Here is a 23,097-nt window from a genome sequence, read left to right on the forward strand (position 1 = left end):
CTTATCCTAGTTTTTCTTTCCCAAATTACTATGCCTCCTTCCACATTATGTATACATTAGCTATAATCAGTTAATATTTATTGAATGCAAAAAAAAAAAAAAAATGCAAAAAAAAAAAAAAAAAATATTTATTGAATGCCTACTATGTGTATGGTACAGTATAGCTGAACTGTTTGTTTATTCATACTGTTTGTTATGTAGCAGTGGTTCATGCTTTTATTTTTTTAAAATAAATTTATTTTTTATTGGTGTTCAATTTGCCAACATACAGAATAACACCCCCACTCCCCGCCCTCCTCCCCTTCGGTTCATGCTTTTAAAGTTAAAACTTTTTTACATCAAAAAACCCCAAATGTAGGCATGCACATAACCAGAGTCCTTAAGGTTTGTCACCCAAAATGCATGCCCCTCCCACACCCCTCACCTCAAAAACAACTTTTCCTTCTTTTAGCAGATTATTTTACTTACCCTGTCACTAAATAAGCTATTTCTTGACTTCTAATTTTTAGGTATTATCCACTGATTTTCTACTGTGGAAAATGACAATCTAGATTAATTTTTCTACCTACTTCCACAACACCATGTCCTCCTCTCCCACTACAACTATGCTGCAATTTTTATTAGGTTAATATTCACTGTTAACAAGGTTATGCCCCTGGTCACAGTTGGCTTTTTCTTCTCTATACACCATTTTGCCTTCCTGGAGTTAATAACTGCCAGTTTTTTGTTTGATTTCAGATTTAGATAAGGAACAATACCATCTCTGATTGAACCCTGGGATCTGGAGAAACATCCCCTCCACCCCGCCTCTGATTGCCACTGAGGCAGTAGATCTAAATGGGCTCAGATTTATCTCATACTCTTTCGGCTTTCTACCCTAGGGCTTCCTCTGACACTTAAGGAGCCTACTTGGACAAGTGCCTGAAGCAATCTGGTACACTTCAGGAGGTAACGCCCCGGCAGCAACTTAATCATGAGGAGGGAGAATCCGTAGATACAGGCACTGACCACTGGTCTTTCAGGAGGCAATTGTGGGAACTATCACACAGCTTGAAGACCTGCTAGAATCAAGCTGCCATTGTCTACATGGCAAGGACTTCAATAATGAACCCCTATATCAACTTTTCCCACTTCTCCATCTCAGTATTGGAAGAGATAAGTCCCTCATGCCTATTTTTTGGGGTCTCTAAAGGAAATGATCTTACCCTTGTTCTTTTCTTAGTTTGTTTTAGGAGAAACCTCTTACTCTTTGCTAGTTGTTTAACTCTTAAGGTACTGAGATGCATCAGGGATTTTATGTTTAATCTTTCTGAAACAGTCTCTCCAGGAGCTTTTATTTTTTAAAAAATTTTATTTGAGAGCGAGCGAGCGAGCGAGCGAGCGTGCGAGCACACCAGCAGGGGGAAGGGTGGAGGGAGAAGGAGAAGCAGCCTCCTCATTGAGCAGGGAGCCTGACTCCGGGCTCCATCCCAGGGCCCCTGGGATCCTGATCTGAGCCGAAGGCAGAAATTTAACTATTGAGCCACTCAGGTGCCTCTCTCCAGGAGCTACTAATATGCTTCAGTTAGGTTCTCTATGCCTGGTGCACTGTCATCCTTACATCCCATTGCCATCAACCGGGGATTTCCTTCATCTCCCTCCTGTGGAATCCCATTTTCTGCATCTTATGTCTTCATTCATGCCCTTATTTTTATGAAGCGACATCCTCTTCTAGCTTCCTGAGAAAGGCTATATGAGGTAAAGTTTCTTTTAGAGCTTGTACCACTAAAAATATCTTCATTTTTAACCATTAGGTTTGATTAATAGTTTATTCAGATCCAGAATTTTAGGTTGGAAATTTCTTTCTGAATTCTGAAGGCACAGCTTCTGTTGAAATTTGATCCTGATTCTTATTCCTTGGTATATAACTTGAACTTTTTCTTTGGAAACAGCAAATATTCCCTTTGACCCCAGTGTCTCTGAAACTTTACAATGATGTGCTTTGGTATAGGTTTTTAAAATCTACTGTATCTTTTCAATCTAGAATCTGAAGTTCTTTAGTACCGGAAAAATTTCTTGAAATACTCCACTGTTTTTTCTTTGTTGTTTCTTTTTGGAGAGACTGGATAATGGGCCTCCTGCGTTATTAATCTTCTTAATGTTTCCATTTCCTTTTATTTTCTGAGAAACTTCTTCAACTTTTTAATGTTTCAAGTTTTTATTGAAATTCTAGTTAGTTAACACAGTGTAATACTGGTTTCAGGAGTAGAATTTAATGATTCATCACTTGTATATAACACCCAGTGCTCATCACAGAAACTTCTTCAGCTTTATATTCTAAACCTTCTATTCATTTATCCAGCTGTGCTATCATACTATTTTCTAAGAGCTTTTTATTTTTTGTAAGCTCCTTTTTTCGTATCCTACCCTTGGTTCATAGTTGCACCATCTTCCAGAATATATTTTTTTCTTTGACATTGTCCTGGATAGTCTATTGCCTCTAAGAGCTTTTATCCCCCCAAACTGTTTCTTCCTTGTATGTGACAGGTTTTCCTCAGATATTTTAGAAGTCTTGGTTGTTTTATCATTATTAATAGCACAGGACCACAAGACTAACTATGAGCTCTGGATGCATGGAGTGGTGGGCACATTAACTATGATTTTCATGTCACTTGAACTGGCTAGACTGCACAGAGAAGACTTCGAATATTGTTGCGATGGAAAAGTCTGGCTGCCAGGATTCCTGGAGAGAAGGAGGACCTTGGTCTTTGTATCTAGTATGTAAATATTTAATTTTGAGTATGGTCCCCTGCCATCTCGTGTCTTTCAGTTCAGAGGCCCCCTTTACCATGCCCAAAGTAAACAAGCACACACTTACTGAAATCATATCAAATGTGCATTTTTACAGAAAATTTACTTTATATTTTATTTGCATAACATTTTATTGTTTGCATATTGCATAGTGAAAAGAACAGAGTCACAAGACTCATGGTCTGGCTCAACCACCAACTTGCTGTGTGAACGGGGTAAATCTCTTAACCTGGCTAAAACCTTATTTCCTCATCTGCAAAATAGAGATGATAATACTACCTATTTTACAGAATTGCTAAAGACTGAATGAGATCGTTACATTGTTTTCCTCTCAAGTAACTGCTGAAAAGAATTTATACTTTGTTATTGCTAACTCCTTGTTCATCATCTCCATGCTAACTGTTCTCAGTAAATACATTAAGACAACAGGTACCAATGTGATGTTTTAATTTTGAATACTAACAATAGCAAAAGAGAAGCAAAATAAAAAATGGCCCTATCCTTTTTTATTTTTAGAATACTGGTTTTTATAATACTTATTTATACTATTTCATCAGGAATTCAATTTCATTTAAAGATTTTTTTCTTAAACCTACTCAAAACAAATACCTACATATGTGAAAAAAACCAAGATTACACATGTAGCTGCTTTACAGTTTCCCCTCTGGTATAGTAGAAGTAAAATACATATCACGGGCAGTTAAATACATCCCTCCCTACATTAGGGATGATAATATATGTGAATATTAATTTATTATGCATGATCCCTAATGTAAAAAAAAAAATCACAGGTATATTATACTGCTTGTCAAAAATACATACACATGGTAGTCATATCTAGACATACATACCCCCTAACAATATTTCCAACCATTATCAATATCTTCTGTATGATCCCCTACAACTATTATAATTGAAAACACAAAACTCCCTTTTAAGGCAATTCTGGATGATACTGTATTATAAAATATTTGTGTTAAGCAAAACTGCATGTATGTCCTGAACCCAGACATACTGCCTCTAACCTCTTAAAGTACTACTCTTAAAACGTAAACAAAATTTTTATACATTATAAAAAAATTTAAGCTGCTCTGAAACCTTCCTCTGCTAAAAGTTACATACATTACACCACTCCAGCAAGAGATTAATAAATAAGGATTAAATATTCTATTTTACAAAAACATACAGAATGGCCAATGTAAAAGTGAAAGGCTTATCTGATAATTTCTTTATCAAATTATGTTCATTAAGAAGGAATAAAACATGGTATAAAATAAGAAAACTGTCACTAAATTTATCTCTCTGAAGATAATCATGAGTTATCTAAAAATATCATGGCATCCTTGTTACAAACATTATTTTTTTAAAAGACTGTGTTTCCTGGAACTAGAGGACTATTTGTCTCATAGCTTTTATTAAGCAAACTTGATATAACCACCACACAGTGGCAAGAGATAGAATAGCTGTTTCCAGCTACAGAAAATACTGAATCTACCTTAAAGTACAGATCATTTGAGATATAACTCATAAAAGTTAAAGTAAATCATAGTGTAGTTTGTACTGAACTTAAGATGTTTTTGCTTTCAATGGAGTATAGTCATTTTCCTGTATTTGAGATCAGTTTTTGTTGTTTAGTAACTATTTTCATGTCCAGCCAAGATGTAAAGATTGCTGTGTGCAGTAGGATTTTCTGTTGGCCTACTTTCCAAAACGACAACCCTGCAATTAAATAGAAACAAAAGGCTTGTTTAAGGGTAAAAACAGAGATTGTATGCTTCATTCAAATACTAATATCAAACCAGGAAAGAGTATCATTGTTCATATTCTCATAAAGATCACAAGTGCACTGTCAAATTTAGCTTTCCACTTTATAGCTTAAAAACAAAACAATAAGAACTGATGAATTTATGAATATACAATACTGAAAACATTTCAGGATAGTCTCATTATCTACTCCAACTAAAACCAAAGTTTACTTATATATGCCAACAAATGGTATAAAGAAAGCTTTAGAATACAACTGGCTCTAGATCATGAGGGTTAGGGGTGCTGACCTCCCCACCCCCCAGAGTTGAAAATCCATGTCTAACTTTTGCCTCCCCCCAGATTTAACTATTAGTAGCCCATTGTTGACTGGAAGCCTTACAGATAACATCGACAGTTGATTAACACATATTTTGTATGTTTTATGCACTTATATACTGTACTCTTACAGTAAAGTTGGAGAAAAAAGTTAAGAAAATCATAAGAGAAAATACATACATTTACAGTACTGTACGGTATTTATTGAAAAAAAAATCTGCATTTAAGTGGACCTCTGCAGTTCAAACCTGTGCTGTTCAAGGTATATCAATGATATACGCTAGCAAGAAGAGGGTGAAATAAGAGCTTAGAGAATAAAACAGGACTCTAAGAGATACCCATCCAAACACTGATTCTGTGACCAGCCTGAACTGAAGACCAGAGGTTCTCTGTCCTTGCCTCACAACTGATGCTTACTATAATTCTGCTGCAGTAACAACTTTTGATGGGAAAATAGGAAGAGGGGTGTATTTTATTAGTTGTAGAGGTAGACAATACAGACTTTGGAGAACAAAGGCTAGCAAATTTTTTTCCTAAGATGGCACAGTTTAGGAATTTGTCTTTCAAATTTGTCTCTGTGTCTTTGATCACAGAGATCACAAAATTCCTAATTTAGACTTCAGAAATGGAGTCAAAGGTTTTCTTATATAAAAGCAAATGTCAGGAGGTGCATATTATTTTGGGTTTATGTAGTGATAGTTAATAGAAGGTAACAAGCTAGAAACAAATGATGAAAAAGAAGAGACTTGAAATATGTCATGGTACTAGGGATATAAACACTTGTATTAACACATTTTGTTTTGGTTGACTAGATCTCTAGAGTCATGATCCTCATGCTGGTGAAAAGACTACACGGAGATTTCTTTAAGTTTCTGAGCCTTCTAAGAATTTTGTCTGAAACAGTTACAGGGCGATAATATAATTAAGAACACAACTACTGCACTCCTTTGGTAATGAAATTAAAACAACCAAACTCTTACCTGTCTGATCCCAATAAGCGGAACACTCTTGTTTCATCTGAGATCTCCTGGGTAACCTATGAAAGAAAATACTTGTAGTCATACCTTTGTCCCCAATCATAATTTAAAAACCATTTAGACAAAAAAAAAAAAAAAAACCATTTAGACAGAGCAATTATTAAACACAAGGATAATTTTTGATAGGCTCAATTCCTGAAATGAAATGAATTTTGGTAAGATTTTTTTGAATGCCCTACTAGAAGAAATAAATCAACATTTATGGAACATCTGGTATGGGTCAAGTACTTTCCTTAGAAGAACTCTTTGTGATATATAATTCCCATATTACTGAATAACACTAAAGCTCAGAGAAGTTGAATAACTTGCTTAAGATTCTATCACTGGTAGACCCAGGATTTGAATAGAGTCTTGCTAAACTGTAGAGCCCCTACTCTTCCCTTTGCATCAGTGCAGATGCTTTAGGTAACACTCCAGAGCCCACCTGAATTCCACAAAGCTGTGCTGGGCACTCCCACGTGCCAGGGTCTTACATCAGTGTATCTGTGTTGTTCCTCGGCTGTTTTCTCCAAAGCTATAGAAGGTACATAAACTCATGCGCAGGTACTATTCCACAGTGTGGGGAATTTATACCCCTGGGAATAATGCTTAATCAAAAGACACATCAGTTGGTGTATAATTGCACCAGCCTCCCCACCATCAAATGAGTCTACTTTGAAGTGTGCTCTATCTCCTTCCTCAGTGGTCCCTTTAGGGTTAAGCCCTGGTGCCCACCGTAGGAACCTGTTTATTAATATGCTCTTTACTGGTTTTTTGTCCCTCTCTATCTTATGTTCCTCACTCCATTACTTGTTTTCTGGGATCTACTCCCAATGAACTGCCTGCACTTGATTCTTTGTCTTTGGGTCAACTTTTGGAGGAATCCAAACTACAGCAGTGTGTCTATAAAATAAGTATGAAAATAGCCTGTTTTCAATGAATTTGCAGTCTAGCTGAGAAGACAGATAAATTTGAAGTAGGAAATTAATTATGTGCTTTACTACATGGAGCTGACTTTCAGAGTACTAAGTTGAGAAATGTTCCAATCATTATGGTTGAATGGTTGAGTATTACTTTATGAATATCACAGCTAGGCCAAAAAATAAAAGATGAGAACACAGAAAGAAAGAGGTAAGCAAGATTAGTTAAAAACAGGAAACAGAATTTGCATGTGAGGTAGTGAACAACAAGTATTTTCTATAGATTTCTAATCACAGGAATGACATGCTGAAAATAGGATCTAAGGACAATTAATTTTATGGCAGTAAGTAGGACTATAGGTTATATTAATGCAGGGACCTGGTGACATTTAGTGACATGAGTAACTAGATAAACTGACATATCCAAAGACAGCTGATTTATATCATTTTCTCTTGGAAGCATTCTAATTCAATATTCATATAAGAGGTATAAATAATCAGTCACATATAAAATAAGAGCATGGAAAAAACTAAAGATAATTCAAATAGAAAACTTGAATAAGCCTTAAAATAAGTCCACAAATGTATGAGATGATGGTATAAAAGAATTACACAGGTATTTACATGAATAGGAAATGTCTACGTTAGTATCATCTTAACTATTAGGATGTATCTGATCAAGGTGGGATTCCAAGTCCCTCTCCTGCGTGAAATGTAGCCTGATTATCTCAGCTAGAAGTGATTTTTGAAGACCCTTCATCCAGACTCTGCCATTTAACTAGCCATTTAACTCTGGCCAAGATACTTAACCACTCTGTACCTGTAAGAAATGGGAATATAATAGTACCTAATCCTACTGGATTATTAACTTCAAGTAAGCTAATATTTGTAAAGTGCCTAGAACATAGATATGCTAAAGATTTGATATTATTTATAATTATACTTCATTATGCTTTATAGTGCTATAAAAACAGTATCTTGCATGTTGTTGGTACTCAATAATTATTTACTAAATGAGTTAATTTTTTTAGATTTTCCTTAATCCTGTGATCTAATATATATTCATTTAGAATTTTAAATACTAAAAAAAGTATACACTTACAGGTTATGGAAAAGGCTTATTAAATTTAGAAAAGATTAGTAACCTTGGCAACCACATTTACAAATTAGAGAACTGAAATTGTGCAAACTCATGTTTGACAATTCCTTGTGGTCATTGAGAATCATACAATGAATACAAAACATTATCTGAAGGGAAAATACTGGCAATTTTGCTCTATCAGTTCATAGCACTAAAGGCACTAAACAAAGTAATGTGGGTTCAGAAAGAAAATGCATAAATTGAATGTTTCAGCATTTAAAATCTTTTGTGGGAATCATGGGAGGTAATGTGAGAAGCCTTACCTCATCTGATTTGAAGCTTTTACCCTGCATTCCATGTTTCCAGAAAGCCAAAACACTATCTTGAAGGCATACTAAAAAAAGATTAGAGAGAACAGAAACTAAAATAAAGCACAGAGTAATTCTTTATACATTTTCCTTCACTGTTTTTAATAAATACTAATGTAAAGCTCTCCAAGTGCTTGGTGCAAAATTCCACTGTCTAGACCATCAGTTCCCAACATTTTTGTGGCTAAGCCATGCCTAAGCTCAAATAATTTATTGAGGCAGGGTCATGCAAGTTTTCAAAGATATATATAACAGGCATTCATTTAAACAGGGACTAACTTCTGCTGAGCTGGATATCAACATATTAACTTCTCTTTAATATACTATCTTTTGTCTTAGGTAAATAAAATAAATAAAACATACATAATTGGTTTTTTGGATCAAAAACATGGTTATTTAAATATTGTCATATATTTACGAGTAGCTATTAAGGAAGTGTCTTTTATTTATATTTCCCTACCAGAAAATTTATTTTAAAACCTAAATTATCTTACAATCCAAAATCTAACCACACACTGAATACTTAAGATCTGTGAACCAATTCTTATCAGAGGGACTTCCAGTTATAATACTCACTGCTGCAGGCTTCAGCCCTGTGGGCTCCCCCTCCCCCATCTCTTCAGGCCTCTGGAGCCCCCTGGGACTTTGCCCTGGACTTGCAGGCCCCACTGCTCCCATGGTGGTTCACAGTTAAGCTTGCCCACCTTCCCAATGACTTTGGATTCAGAAGTAACCATGACCTCAAAGTGTGGCCACCACAAGACATGCTACAACCCCTCCTGCTCCCTACCCATCTCCCATGCTCCCCTGGTGTGGCCTGAAGGTCTTGGAAGGAAACCTGTTCCTGCTGTGCCTTGTCCATCTCTATGTTCTGCTTGGTTTCAAGCGATAGGCCTAGACCCACTGAGGCACCATTATGGGTAACTTAGAGGTTCAGAAACAGAGTAGGCAGGCCCCACAATTGTGAGGGAGGAGAGTAGGGTTTCTAGGCCCTTCCTGGTCAGATACTGTAGTCATTAAAGTGCAGACAGTGAGGGAGGGAGGAGAGAACGACGGAGAGAACCCATCTGATTTTTGGAGAGTAAGCCATATGCTCTACGCTGAAAGTGACTGAAGCATTTTGTTTCTTACTAGAATATGGACTCTATAAAAAGTTAATGTAAGAATGTTTGGGGAATATAAGTTAGCTCAATAAAAATAAAAGTATTTTACAGTAACAAATCACATGTTTCACTAACTGTGACAAATAAAAGACCTAGTTACTGGTCTTTTTTTTTTACTTTACTTTTATTTTTTTTAAAGTAATTTAAAGGGACTCTTTTTAACCCAGGAAGATCCTTGTGATTATTTCAAAGTTCAGTAGCAAGGAGAGATGGTAGCTTAAGAGGAACAAACTTTTGTCTAACAATTAAAATTCCCTAAAAAAAATGAGGCACCCATGAAAAAGTTTAGGTACCAGTATATTTCAGTTAAAATGAAAAGGAACTAAAGACCTATATGTCAGAATTCCTATTGAAAATATTATATCTTAGAAACTGGTATATGCAACATCCAGCACATAAAGGAGTAAAAAAAGAAACTAATTTCAAAATCCCTTTTGTCCTATCATCTGTAGAATGTTCAGGTTTCCTGCTTCAATAAATTAGATTTTCCAATTGCAAGCAAATTACTTTTATGCAAAATGTTTACATAGAAGGATGAATGTACACTGTGATAGGGCAAAATTTCAGTTGAGAAACCATTAAAATATTTAATAGATAAAATAGAAACTTTCTAAATGATGAGAAACACCTTTTTAAAAGAATATACATTTAATTATAAAATACATGTATTTTTTATGGTCCAAATAAAAACTGTCAACTTGGTTTTAACTATTTTTCACTTATAGTAGTACAGTCATATCATAAATTGTTGTAAAATGTTTCCAACTATGGTGTTTTTTTCATAAGTTCTATCATCCCCGGGGAAAATATTTACTGACATAACCAGTGAGAATGTAAACAATAATAGAATATAGTAATTTTTATCACAAAACCAATGAGTCTTGCACAGAGTAAAATACTCATTGACAAGGAAGCAAATGAAATGGCATCTTAATTTCCAACTCCTATGGAAAAATAGTTATTTATAAATATAAATGGACCAAGAAGCAATAACCATCAACACAACACACACCAACCAGAACTTTTCATGGCAAAGGATTATAGCATATCTAATACCATTAATCACATCACACAAATACCTTCATGATTTGGAAAAAAACACTGGGAGAAGTACATAATTCACTTCATGCAGCAAAGGGAACAATGAACAGAAATTTTTAAAATGATTTCAAGTTTTAAATACCCAGAAAACAACAGAAGATTTATTAAGGTCTAGACCTGTGCTGTCCAATATGATATAGCAACTAGTCACATGTAGCTATTAACACTAAAATTATATTAAAAGTAAAAAATTAAAATGTAGCACTAGCCATGTTTCAAGTACTTAACAGGTGTGGTTAATGACAACTAGATTTAAGAGCACATAGAACATTTCTATATCACTAAAACTTCTACGAGACAGTGGTGGTTTAGACAACCCTAAGTATGGAATGAACAAAAAAATCAAGTATTCTAAATACACATTATTAAAAAAAAGAGGCTTAGGCAAAATAGGTGAAGGGGATTAAGAGATACACACTTCCAGCTATAAAGGAAATAAGTCACAAGGATATAATGTATAATACGGGGAATAGTCAACATCACTGTAGTAACTTTGTATGGTGACAGATGGTAACTAGACTTATTCTGGGGATCACTTTACAGTATATAAAAATATCAAATTACTATGACATATACCACAAATAGGATATTGTATGTCAATTAAATTTTTTTTAAAAAGCAGACTTACCTACAGATTCAATGCGAAAATCAAAACTTAGCTCAGAGGCCAGTTTCTTACTTGATTTTAGTTTTCCTTGTAGATTTACAATTTTTACAAATTCTTAAAAAAAGAAAAAGCAAGTCAAAATGGGAAATGCAAATCTTAATGTAAAACTTAATGTAACTTGATATGTGGATTTTATATGGATACAGAGCAAATATTCTTAATAAAGTTCAACTATTTATCATGATTCAAGTATGGCCACTGAAAAACAGTCATTAGTATGTATAAAACTGTGTTATAAAATATAAAAGTTAGTAAATGGCAATTCTACTGCTATTTTTTCCTTTCCTTTTTCTTTCTCTTTAGGATATACTGAACATATACATTCTCATTTTTGAAAAGCATGAGTTTCAAAGTGGCGACCTTAGTAGCAAGTACTTAGCAATCAAAGTTGATTTATTCCCTTACAAATTATATAACATATGATAAATAATATTTGTAGTAACTCATAACTTTAGTATATGAATAATATCATACAGAGGTACACAGGGGCAACAAATAGTACTTCTCAAGGGTCATAATTTCTTCTGGGATGGTGGGTACACACAAATCTATTTTTCATCTATTTGTTTTTAATTTAACTATCTTTAGCTCTGACTAGGAAAATACCTTCTCTCTGTATTACTTTCTTTTTATTTATTTTATTTTTTTTTTATTTTTATTTATGATAGTCACAGAGAGAGAGAGAGGCAGAGACATAGGCAGAGGGAGAAGCAGGCTCCATGCACCAGGAGCCCGATGTGGGATTCGATCCCGGGTCTCCAGGATCGCGCCCTGGGCCAAAGGCAGGCGCTAAACCGCTGCGCCACCCAGGGATCCCTCTGTATTACTTTCTTATCTGTCTACCATGATTTATGATTATAGGCCTATCTCCACTGCTGCTTACTAAAACTGATATATACTGTATAGTTGACAACTCATTTTTAAAGTCTCATTCTGCTTCTTTAAAAAAACCTTAAAAAATTCAAGAAAGTCACCTTTCCATTTACTTTGAAAAATAAGAAATGGAGAACCTACCTAATCAAAGGTTTTTAATATTTTTTGATAAAATACATAAATCAACAAAATGAAAACTAAGTGCGATTTATTTCCTTAGATGACTCAGAAGGTTTTTAGGGATTTCAACATTAAAGGTTCAACATTATTAATATTAAACTCTGATTATTTGCTTAATCAGTACTGAACTTCCTACTTGTTTGGATAAAAAAGAATTTATCAAATTCACTTAAAGGTAACAGAATAATACTCCAACCTTACCAGTATTCAAAGAAACAAAAGTACTTAAAGGATGATGGGTGAATGAAACTGAGTTTTAGTTTTCTTGTCTATAATATTAGATGATCTTTATGACCCTATAAGGCACGGCCACCAGAGAACTTTTCAGAGAACAGAAATTTGAACAAAAATACAGGCAAATTCATCAGTTGAACAATTTTAAAAATTACCCTGATCACCTATGGGCAAGTTCAGTAATTTAAAAAATATTGGACTGGATCAAATGTAGCAATAATTGATAAGTTTCAAGTATAATTGTAGGTCTGGATGAATTTCACTTTATATGATTTACTGCATAAAAATAAGGCGGGTTTTAAGAATCAGACTTCTTTGTTTGAAAATTGAAATGATTCCTGTTGTTGAAGTTTTTTCTGCTTCTCCACTGCTTATAGTATAATATATACTTAAAACAATACAATAATCTATCTCCCTGCATCAAAAGAAACATGACTAGCAGGTAAAGGTATCAAATCTGTCTGTACATTAGATTCTCACTTTTACAGGACTCCAAAAGTTCATGTTATATGACAAAGTGACCATACTAGTATAATCTTCTATTTTTTCCATTAATTAGAATGAAGTAGGGAAAAAACTCTCAGAATAGTTTTGTACAGAATAGTTTTATACAAAATGTTACCCCAGGATTATGGCAAACTCCTAATATGTTTCCAAGTAGGTCAAACAAGATAAAGAAAAAGTCAGAGAATAGTATTAACAAACAGATCAATTAACTACTGTATCTGTAGCCAATTTAGGTTTTTCATCAATAAAAAAAAAAGCCACTTTTAAGGTGAAAAAGTGAAAATCTTGAATATTTTAATAGAATTCCACGAAAAGATCTATTATTTTTTTTTGAAAAGATCTATTATATCAAGTAGTATACTCAGAATAAACTTTAAAATAGTACTTACTATCTAAACACACTAAAACGGTATCTCTCTCCAACTGTGTTACGTGGATGGAATCTAACTGTTGGCTGCCTTGGAAGGGGAAAAAAACAAGGTTAGCATTCTGTAACTTCTATATGCTTTAAAAACCAGAGCTTAAAAAAGAAACACAAATTCTGATTTTTTTTCTGTAATTTAAAACTAGTCTTTAAAATTAGCACAGAAGTTTTATTTTGTAATTATGTTACCTTTCAAAAACTGTATGTAGGTCAACTTAGAACAAACCTAAGTCCTAAGCATTGCTAAGTGAGCTTGAGAAAAACTCCACTTTGCATTTAATGGATACCTCAGGTAGTTATAGAAAGGTGAGTTACAAACTTAAAATGAAGCCAAGGGTAAATATGGGAAAGAAACTAAATGCATGCTATACAGTGACTAGATTTTGCTGTGTATTTTATAGTAGCCAATGGGAGGATGGAAGCCAGATCAACATCTGAGATAAAAATAGTCAGTAATTAAGAAAAAGCAAAAAGAATAATGAAACTATGATCAGAGAGAAACTTTCCTGGTGTTGGGGTTGTATGTGTAAGTGGGACTTCCTTTTTAAAAAAAAAAAAAAAAATTTATTTATTCATGAGAGACCCAGAGAGGCAGAGACATAGGCAGAGGGAGAAGCAGGCTCCCTGCAGGAGCCCAATGTGGGGTTCGATCCCAGAACTCCAAGATCACGCTCTGAGTTGAAGGCAGACGTTCAACCGCTGAGCCACCCAGGTGTCCCTAAGTGGGACTTCCTTTATTAAGAAAACAGAGTAACATAATCAACAATATTGTCAATAGCATCTTTGCAGGAAGCAACTTTCATAACTTCACTGATATTCACAGGGCTGCTCTGCTAACAGATGTGATGACATTTTTGTAAAACATTTTGGGAAAACAATTCATTTTAGGCACTCAGTTTGCCTGAATGGTCTAGCTTAATTGAAGAAAAGATTTTAGATAATTTAGAGCAGCCATTTTTAATGACATCTCTTTGGGAAGCCCATGGATCCTCTCCCTTAAAAACTGCACAGTTGAACATAAACACAAAGTTTTATATATTACTTTGGGTGTTTGTGGACCTTCCAAAAAGCTCATACCAAGGGAAGCATTTAGATCTACAGAACCGATAAACCGTTGGTCCCTTGGGCAACACTCTAAAATATAGTTTCCCTCAGCAGATCTATATACATCTATATACATTCAACAAATATTGAGTGCTGATAATATGTTAAATATCATCCTTGGAAATAAAGATAGAGCAATAATAAATCACACTGAGACTGAAAGAGTCTTAGGAGTTCATTTGAACTGTTACAATGTTGCCAATTCAAGGCCTGACCTCAATAATGAACACAGATGGGAGGTACATTAACATCATTTGCAAAGATAGAGAAGGCTAATGCTAATAGTACAACTTCTGCAGGAGGGTGATTTGAATGATTACCCTTAAGCAGAGTCCTGGCTCTCCTCAGAAAGTAATTTTGGGTCTGCCTTAATGTTAAAACTGAATAGAATAGTACCCTTAGGCATTTAAAAACAAAGCAACAACAACAACAAAACACCTCAAAGCCCCCACCCCCAAATTCACAGGAGGACTAACTAAATGTCTACCCTGAGCAATGAAATCTCTTCATAGATCATACAAAAGAAAGTGGTTGCCAACACAGATCACTGTATGAAATGACTTGCTCCATACTACCATTATATACTAATCAGAAAAAAAAAAAAAGTTGGGGCTGTCTGCCAAAAATTATCTTGGTTTTTAAATAAACTGATCTATAACTCTTCTTTTTAGCAGTAACTACATAATAGAAACATGTTTCTGTTTGGGCTGCTTATATTTCATGATAATAAACGTCATTCACACCTTTCTGTTAGCTATACAGGAAGTGGTGCTTATAACCCAACTAAAACCATTTAAACAATAAATTCAGAAGAAAGGTGGAGTGTAGATAGAGGTGGGAGGGTACAGAATACAATCTTTTAATGTAAATCATGACTTGGTCCATAAAGAGAGCAATCATAGATAGTCCAGTGCATGCTGGAACTGGGCTTGTACTCGGTTGTTAAATTTTCAGGAATTTTGTGAGCCACATGACATCAGGTTGGTAGTTTGAAATATTCTCTTGATGGGAATATTTACGCCCCACAAACTGAAAAACACTACAAACCAGGCTTCTTTGCACCTCAAGTACCTGTTGTTAAACATTTATCAAGATGCCACTGGTTCATATTGATTCTTATTCTCAAAGTGACACTGGTATTGTTCTACATTAACTTCAGTAGCTGGATTGTATAAAGAATTCTTGTAATTCAGCCTATAAATGAGCAAAAGCTGAAAAGCATTTGAATTTAATGATTGTAGGAAGTGTTGGGGAGAAAGCTGATAGGAAAGAAGGTAAATCTCTTTGCTTGAGAAGCTGATAAAATTTGAAAAATATCTTAGAAAATTTAATTATTTAGTAAGTTAAAAAATTAACTGATAACAATTAAGACTTTTATATGTCAGGAATCGTTAAAATTTTCCTTGAAAAAATAATTTGTATCAGTTGCCTCAGGCAAATAGAGATCATAAATAATATGTACATGTTCCTCTGGACTCACTTGGGAAACTATATTGATTGACTCTTTGAACCAGCCCATGCTTATTCTGCTTTTTTTTTTATAGGCAAAAGCATCAATAGTTTAACATAAGGTTAAAAACACTTACCTGCACCAATTTCTGTAAACCATGAAGATGCAGAGTTCAAATTGATTGTCTCAAACTGAACAACCTGATTTGATTCGGTGCCCTTGCTAATAGCTACACAGACCATAGGATATTCCTGTTCTGGTATTACCAGCATTTCAAAAACATTCAAAGGACTTGGCAAAGGAAAATCAAAGTGCTACAAAAAATAAACAACAGAAGTATAATTTAGAAACAATCTCCCCATTCATACTATTGAATAAAGCCAACAGATAGGCTTTCATTTCCTCCTTGATTGATCTACTTCTAAAAAAGGATTACCCCTAAAATGATCATGATAAGGATGAGTTTTCTATAAAAATATGTTTTAGAGAATTGGCCAGATTCATCTTTATGTCTGTGATGCTTCTGTAAGCTTATTAACATAAGTTAAAGAGGAAATCTTAACAAGAATACAAAAAAACCCTAAACTAAGTAAACATCCATAAATAATTATAAATGTGCTGACCCTAGATAGTAGCATTGATATCATATAATTTTAAACATTTTATTTTAATTTTTTTTTAGAGAGGGAGAGGAGGGGGGAGGGGCAGAGAGGGGGAGAGAATCTTAAGCAGGCTCTATGCTCAGTGCAGAGCCTGAGGAGGGTTTCGATTTCAACACTGAGATCATGACCTGAGCTGAAATCGAGAGTCAAGACACTCAACTGACTGAGCCACCCAGGCACCTCAAGGTGATATAATTTTAGCTTCAGTTATACCACTAATGTTTTTTAAAAAAGAAAACTATAAACAAAGTCATATATACCTTTATCAACATGAATTTCTGCATTGGCTCATACCATTGAAGTAAAACAATTCCAGACTGTAAAGCTCCACAGAGGTATTTATGTCCTGTGTAAGGGTTTCTGACTGGAAAGAAAGAAATTAGACACAACTGAAACCCTGAATACCTTGATATGAACACATAATTAGTTTAGTTCATTAAAAGTAACAACTGAGGTATGCTCATCTAAGAGCTAACTCAAACTTTATAAAGGCAGTGCTAAAATAAATAAATAAATAAATAAATAAATAAATAAATAAATAAAGGCAGTGCTGATACATAGAAAAAACAATGAAATATGGCTTGCCATTGAACCCAAATATGGATTGAAGAAGAAACTATTTGAAGTAATTACTTAGCTGCTAAATTAAAATCATTGTTTCTATTCACAAGGATAAGAATAAGAAAGATAATGTTTTTTCTTTTGGCTTTATTACTCTTTCCTTATCTCAAATTTAAATTATATACATTTACTTCTAAACATCTTTAATAGACCAGGTTGTTAAACATAGGAACCTTCTACAAGTGACAGTATTTTAGGTCACTAAAACACCTAAACTAGTATGTAATCTAAAGAGCTGTCTTTTAAGTAAACTGACTGAAACAGAAGGTCTAGGAAGCAACTGAAATAATCTATGATTTCATCTCTGTTGTAGTAGTTTATAGTTATCTACTTAAGATGAAAATAAACTATTTTACATTTTATTAAAGATGTAACTTTACTCAAAATTACAAAAACTCATATTGGTCTTTCCTTCTCAATTTGACTCTCATCAACGACTATGTATATTGACTATAAGAGTAGTTATTTGCAAATAAGCTCTATCTTAATATATTTATGAGTTTGTATCTTAGGTTGTAAGCTTTTAGACCTTTCTTGAGTCGCAGATATTGGGAATCTGAGAACAGATATGGACCTGATTCTCCCTAGAAAAATGCTCATGAAATTTATTTATAACTAAGAAAGTATTCTATGGAACTATGCAGCATGAAGGTCATTGAATAAGCTCATTACTTCAACAAATAGAATAAAATAGGAAGTTAAGAGCCCAGGATCTGAAGTCATGGACCGGGTCTGATCCTAGGTTCTGTTTCTTACTAGGAATGTAACAAATATCATGGGGTTGTTTGAAGGTTAAATGAGATAAAATAATTATATAGTATAAAATTTAACCTTACCCCAAAAGAGGTCTGGCCTCTCTTCCCCCTTTGGGAGGTAATCTCTAAACTTCAGGAATGTCATGTCTGATGTGAGTATTTTTGTTTGCCTAGGGCCTTGGGTTACTGAATAAGTGGTATAATCTAACACTATGATTTAGGGTGAGGGCTCTTGCAACACTGGGCATCCTTGAGGTGAAGGATAGGCATGCCAAAAAGACTAACAATGTGATTTAGGATAGGGGCTTTGGGTCATGCAGTGTCAAATGACCTTCAGAGGGACTAGATATTGAGATCAATCATGTGGACAACCATCCCTGTGTGATGGAGCCCTAATAAAATCTCCTGAGTATTGAGGTTGGAGTATGCTCCCTCAATGGCAATGCTCCATGTGTACTGTCACATATCACTGCCAGAAAATTAACACTATTATTCCATAGGGAGAGGACAACAGAAACTATGTTTGGTACTATTCCTAGACTCTGCTCTATGCTCGTCTTCTCTTGGCTGATTTTAATTTCTATCCCTTCTCTGTAATAAATTGTAACTATGAGTATAACCACTTCCAGTGACTTCTAAGTCCTTCTAGAGAATTTTTTTTTAACATGAGGGTGGTTTTGGAAACTTCCCGAACTTGCAATTGGTGTCAGAAGTAAGGGTGGTCTTGTGTGGATTGTTCCTTCTAACTTCATAGTTAGCTAAACTCCTATAATGTCTATAAAGCACTAAGCAGTAATGGTTTCATAATTGAAGGTGTTAAGTGGTGAGTAATAAATGGTAAACTAGGATATTAACGAGACACAGCCTCAGGGACTATGGTTAAAAAACTCCAGGAACACCATACGCTGGGAAAGCATTAGAGCTATTATCTCCAAACATTTTTATGCCCTGTCCTGCCACACAGTCTTGTGCTTCAACGGCCCCTTAACTCCTTATTAAAAACAGATATAAAGCCTACCTTCCTTCCTATTTGATACTATGACTTTAGTCTTAAAGAATTTTAAAAATGTTCAGTTCTAGTTATCCAGTTTTAAAAATAGCGTTTACTCACCTATACAACATTTGTGGCAGCCTTTAGTATCAGGAATCTTTGTTGTTAAAGCAAACTTTCTGTAACACAGGACAATATAAATGTACTCTACTGCAGCAACTCCCAGACAATGGGACTTGTGAACTGGTTGCACCAGATCCAGTCAAATAGCTTTACCAAACCAATCTTAGACTCTGACCCCCAAACTGCCTGATTCTCTAGGACTGATAGAGGGCCTGGGAATCTGTATTTATAAAACTTCTAAAGGTTATTCTCCTGGACAGCCAATCTAAGGAAACACTGATCTTTTGAATTCTATGTGAAGTACACTTTAGTGTAAACTACCTTTCAAAATTAGAACAAAGCAGGTTTTTTAGTGGGCAAAGAAAATTGGCTATTTTAAAAATAAACACTAATGCCCCTCACCCCCAACAGAACTAAAATATTTTGTACCTTGGTAGTATACGGTCTGGAAACCTATGGGTTTGAATATGGGCAGCCAATCCTGGTTTTTTGGCTTGTTCAAACAAAGCTATAAGATTATGAGAGTAGAGCTGAAAGGTTTTTCCTGTAAAAGAGAAACATGTTACTTTTATTAGGATCCTTTACAGTGGAAAAACAAGAATCTTCAAGCAAAAGAAAACATAATTACCTTCTAAAATATGGAGTCCAGAAATGTTCAAAAAGCCAAGTAAAATAGCAAAACACATAAAAAAAAAACAGTTAATACATTTTGAAAGATAATAGTTTTAGGTAGATAATTGCATTTCGTAATATACAAATTATATATATTTTAACTAATAGGTGATCTGGGCAGAATACTTATAAGCCTTAATGAAGCCAGCACAGAAAGAAAGACTGTTCAACACTGTTGTTCAGGGAACTGATTTATAATGATATGCATATGAATATTTTAGTATAACATGGGAAATTCTGTAAAACTCTATTACATTATCTCTCTGGGATAGACCTATTTATCAAGAATTTATCAAATTACCTTGGATTAAAATTGTGAATGAATTCTTACTGCAACAGATTAAAATACTAAGAAAAGCAAAGCAAACTAATATTATATGCCATAATACCAGGACAATGGGGCTACAATTTCCATATAATCAAAACCCAGATATGTTAAGAAGAGGGAGATAAGGGAAACATCTTCTGACTCCTTATTATACATGGTATGGTATTATAAAAATACAGAACAGTATTTATCATTTTACTATTAGAAAACAAATAAATAAATAAACAGTTGACCCTTGAACATGAGTTTGAACTCTGTGGGTCTGGTTATACATGGACCTTTTCAAAAATAAATACAGTACAGTAAATGTATTTTCTTTATGATTTTCTTAATAACATTTTCTTTTCTCTAGCTTACTTTATTGTAAGAAAACAGCATATATAATATATGTAACATATAAAATATGTGTTAACTGTTTATGTTATTGGTAAGGCTTCCAGTCGACATTAGGCTATTCGTAGTTAAGTTTTTGGTGAGAGTTGGGACACTTGGGTGGCTCAGTGGCTGAGCGTCTGCCTTTGGCTCAGGTCATGATCTTGGAGTCCTAGGATCTAGTCCCACATCAGGCTGAGGATCTAGTCCCACATCAGGCTCCCTGGAGGGAGCCTGCTTCTCCCTCTGCCTATGTTTCTGCCTCTCTCTCTCTCTCGGTGGCTCATGAATAAGTAAATAAAAATCTTTAAACGTTTTTGGAGAGGGCAGCCCGGGTGGCTCAATGGTGGCTCAATGGTTTAGCGTCGCCTTCAGCCCAGGGGTGATCCTGGAGACCGGGGATCGAGTCCCATGTCGGGCTTCCTGCATGGAGCCTGCTTCTCCCTCTGCCTGTGTCTCTGCCTTTCTCTCTGTGTCTCTCATGAATAAATGAATAAAATCTTAAAAAAAAAAAGTTTTTGGAGAGTCATAAGTTATACAGGGATTTTCAAGTGCTCCGGGGCTCAGTGACCTTAACCTCTCCATTATTCAAGGGTCAACTGTATATGATATAGTCTTATGATACAGTTTTGAGTTCTGTCCTCAACAGAATCCTCTGTATTTTCTTAGAATGTAAACATTCTGCTTAATACCATGCCACACCCTTTCTCTCTCCATTCCCCTGTTAGCTAGGTAGGCAGCTAAACACAAATATACATATATGTGTGCACATCCACACAAATGCAGACACTCCGGCAGGATAATGTTTTCTCCTATTGAGCTCTGTTATTTACTTTCATTCATTTTTATGGGTAATTTTAACTAGAATATGGAGAGAACTAATTTATAGGCTAACTTTCCCGTTTTCCTATAGTTATTTTGTAAATATATAAAATGTATTCTGTGTGGATTTTAAGTTTATATCTAAAGGTCAGGAACGAGTAGGGATAAAAACAGTTAAGAGAGTCAGAGAAAAGTAATTTTATATGTATGCAATTCAGAATTATTAAACAGAATTGAGTTTATTTTCATAATAGTATATATTAATATTTTGGTAAATGAGAGTAAAATAAACTGGGGGGGGAAGCATAATTAAAATCAAAGCAGTTAAATACTTTTTCAAGGACCCCAGCTTTTTAGAAGTTATTTATGTACAATCAAATAATGTGTTCTTTGTAAACACTGTCATCAGCTCAAATATACAAATTTCTGAAGAATCTCTATAAGGCATGGTTAGTGGAAGAGTTCAAGTTATACAGATACACTTAAAATTATAAAAATGACATTTCTTAAATTAGGCCACCATTCATAATGTAATGTTCTGCCTATCAGTAAGGCTATATATCAACACTGATACTTTAAAGCCTAAGTAGCCAAAAAGTACAAGTAATACCAAAAAGCCTGACAGCATAGTACATAAGAGCTGGGATATAATACTCATAATATATACAATATATAGAGAAGAACTGAAAAAAGAATTGAAAAAAATTTAAGAAATAGAAAAATAATTAGTTATTCTAAGTAGAGAGAGGAGTGAATGCTATTTTAATAGTTGATAGCATTAGGATTATTAACAGACAGAGAGAAACAATTAATCAACTTTCTTGTACTCTAGCAGAATGAAAATGAGCGGCAAACCTCCAGGTAGTCACTTAAATCCAAAATTTAAGAAAAGAGGTTTTGGTGGGTAAGAATTAAAAAAAAAAAAAAAAAAGCCCCCAATACCATCTACGCCTCCCCCCAACACCACCAAAAAAGAAAAACACAAAATCACAAGTATAATAAGCTGCTCTGGAATACACTTGTTTGTAAGAGTTTAAAACATCAGTCCAAAAAATGGTTATACCATCTGGTCCATGATAACTTGAATGCTGTTGGCAAACACTGGTGTAAGCCTTCACTGATTACTAAGCACTCCCTATCATCTCTAAATTTAATCCTCATGGCAGCCTCCTAAGGCTGGTATTGTTACCATCATTCTTATTTTACAGTTAAGAAAACTGAGGCTGATTCAAGATCAGAGAGAAAGAAAGCTTCTATATCCTCTGATTCTTTCCCTTCACCTGTTAATTCTCAATGGAAGGCAAATGATGATGGGATAGTTGACAGGGAGGAGTCTGAGTGGAAGGGGATGGCCTCAGGTGACAATCACTGGGGTATTCCTCAGGTGTTTAGATCCTGGCCAGGTTTGGGAAGTGCTACCTTAACTGAACACAGGTCCTTTCTCAAAGTTTCTTTCCATTCTAAGTTGGTAGAAAACATCTGCAAGTCTCAACGTTACTATAACTACCCAAAATAACAAACATTTTAAAATGCTGCATATTAAAATTACATTTCTCTTGTGTCAGCTATACTTCAATTAAAAAAAATTACATTTCTCTGCTTGTCTATGGCTTACTTTTCATATTATTTTTGTTATATACATACCTGATAATGACATTAAAGTATTATTGATAACATATAGCCAAGTACATTTCCGTGGAAATAACTATAAAGAAAAAAGAAGGTAATTAAAATTTTCATTCCCTTACATTTTAACTTCCAAATTCCAAAAGTCTGAAGTAGTATAAAAAT

At 34.5% G+C, this 23,097-nt stretch overlaps 1 protein-coding gene across 4 annotated transcripts in view; it reads right to left on the reverse strand.

The window, feature by feature from the left end:
* Positions 1–2,874: 2,874 nt before the first annotated feature.
* MAP4K5 (mitogen-activated protein kinase kinase kinase kinase 5) overlaps positions 2,875–23,097 on the reverse strand; it is a 109,560-nt gene continuing 89,337 nt past the window's right edge. For all 4 annotated transcript variants that reach the window (XM_072838520.1, XM_072838521.1, XM_072838519.1 and 1 more), the window contains 10 exons: positions 22,951–23,011; positions 19,542–19,656; positions 19,110–19,168; positions 16,883–16,986; positions 16,097–16,274; positions 13,372–13,440; positions 11,150–11,242; positions 8,213–8,283; positions 5,853–5,908; positions 2,875–4,509 (listed from right to left, as the gene is read on the reverse strand). In XM_072838520.1, the coding sequence (XP_072694621.1) occupies positions 4,422–4,509; positions 5,853–5,908; positions 8,213–8,283; positions 11,150–11,242; positions 13,372–13,440; positions 16,097–16,274; positions 16,883–16,986; positions 19,110–19,168; positions 19,542–19,656; positions 22,951–23,011 (894 nt within the window). In that variant the 3' untranslated portion in view covers positions 2,875–4,421. The remainder of the gene's footprint in view (positions 4,510–5,852; positions 5,909–8,212; positions 8,284–11,149; positions 11,243–13,371; positions 13,441–16,096; positions 16,275–16,882; positions 16,987–19,109; positions 19,169–19,541; positions 19,657–22,950; positions 23,012–23,097) is intronic.

This window comes from Canis lupus, chromosome 9 (genome assembly GCF_048164855.1).
Source record: "Canis lupus baileyi chromosome 9, mCanLup2.hap1, whole genome shotgun sequence".
Lineage (NCBI taxonomy): Eukaryota > Metazoa > Chordata > Mammalia > Carnivora > Canidae > Canis > Canis lupus.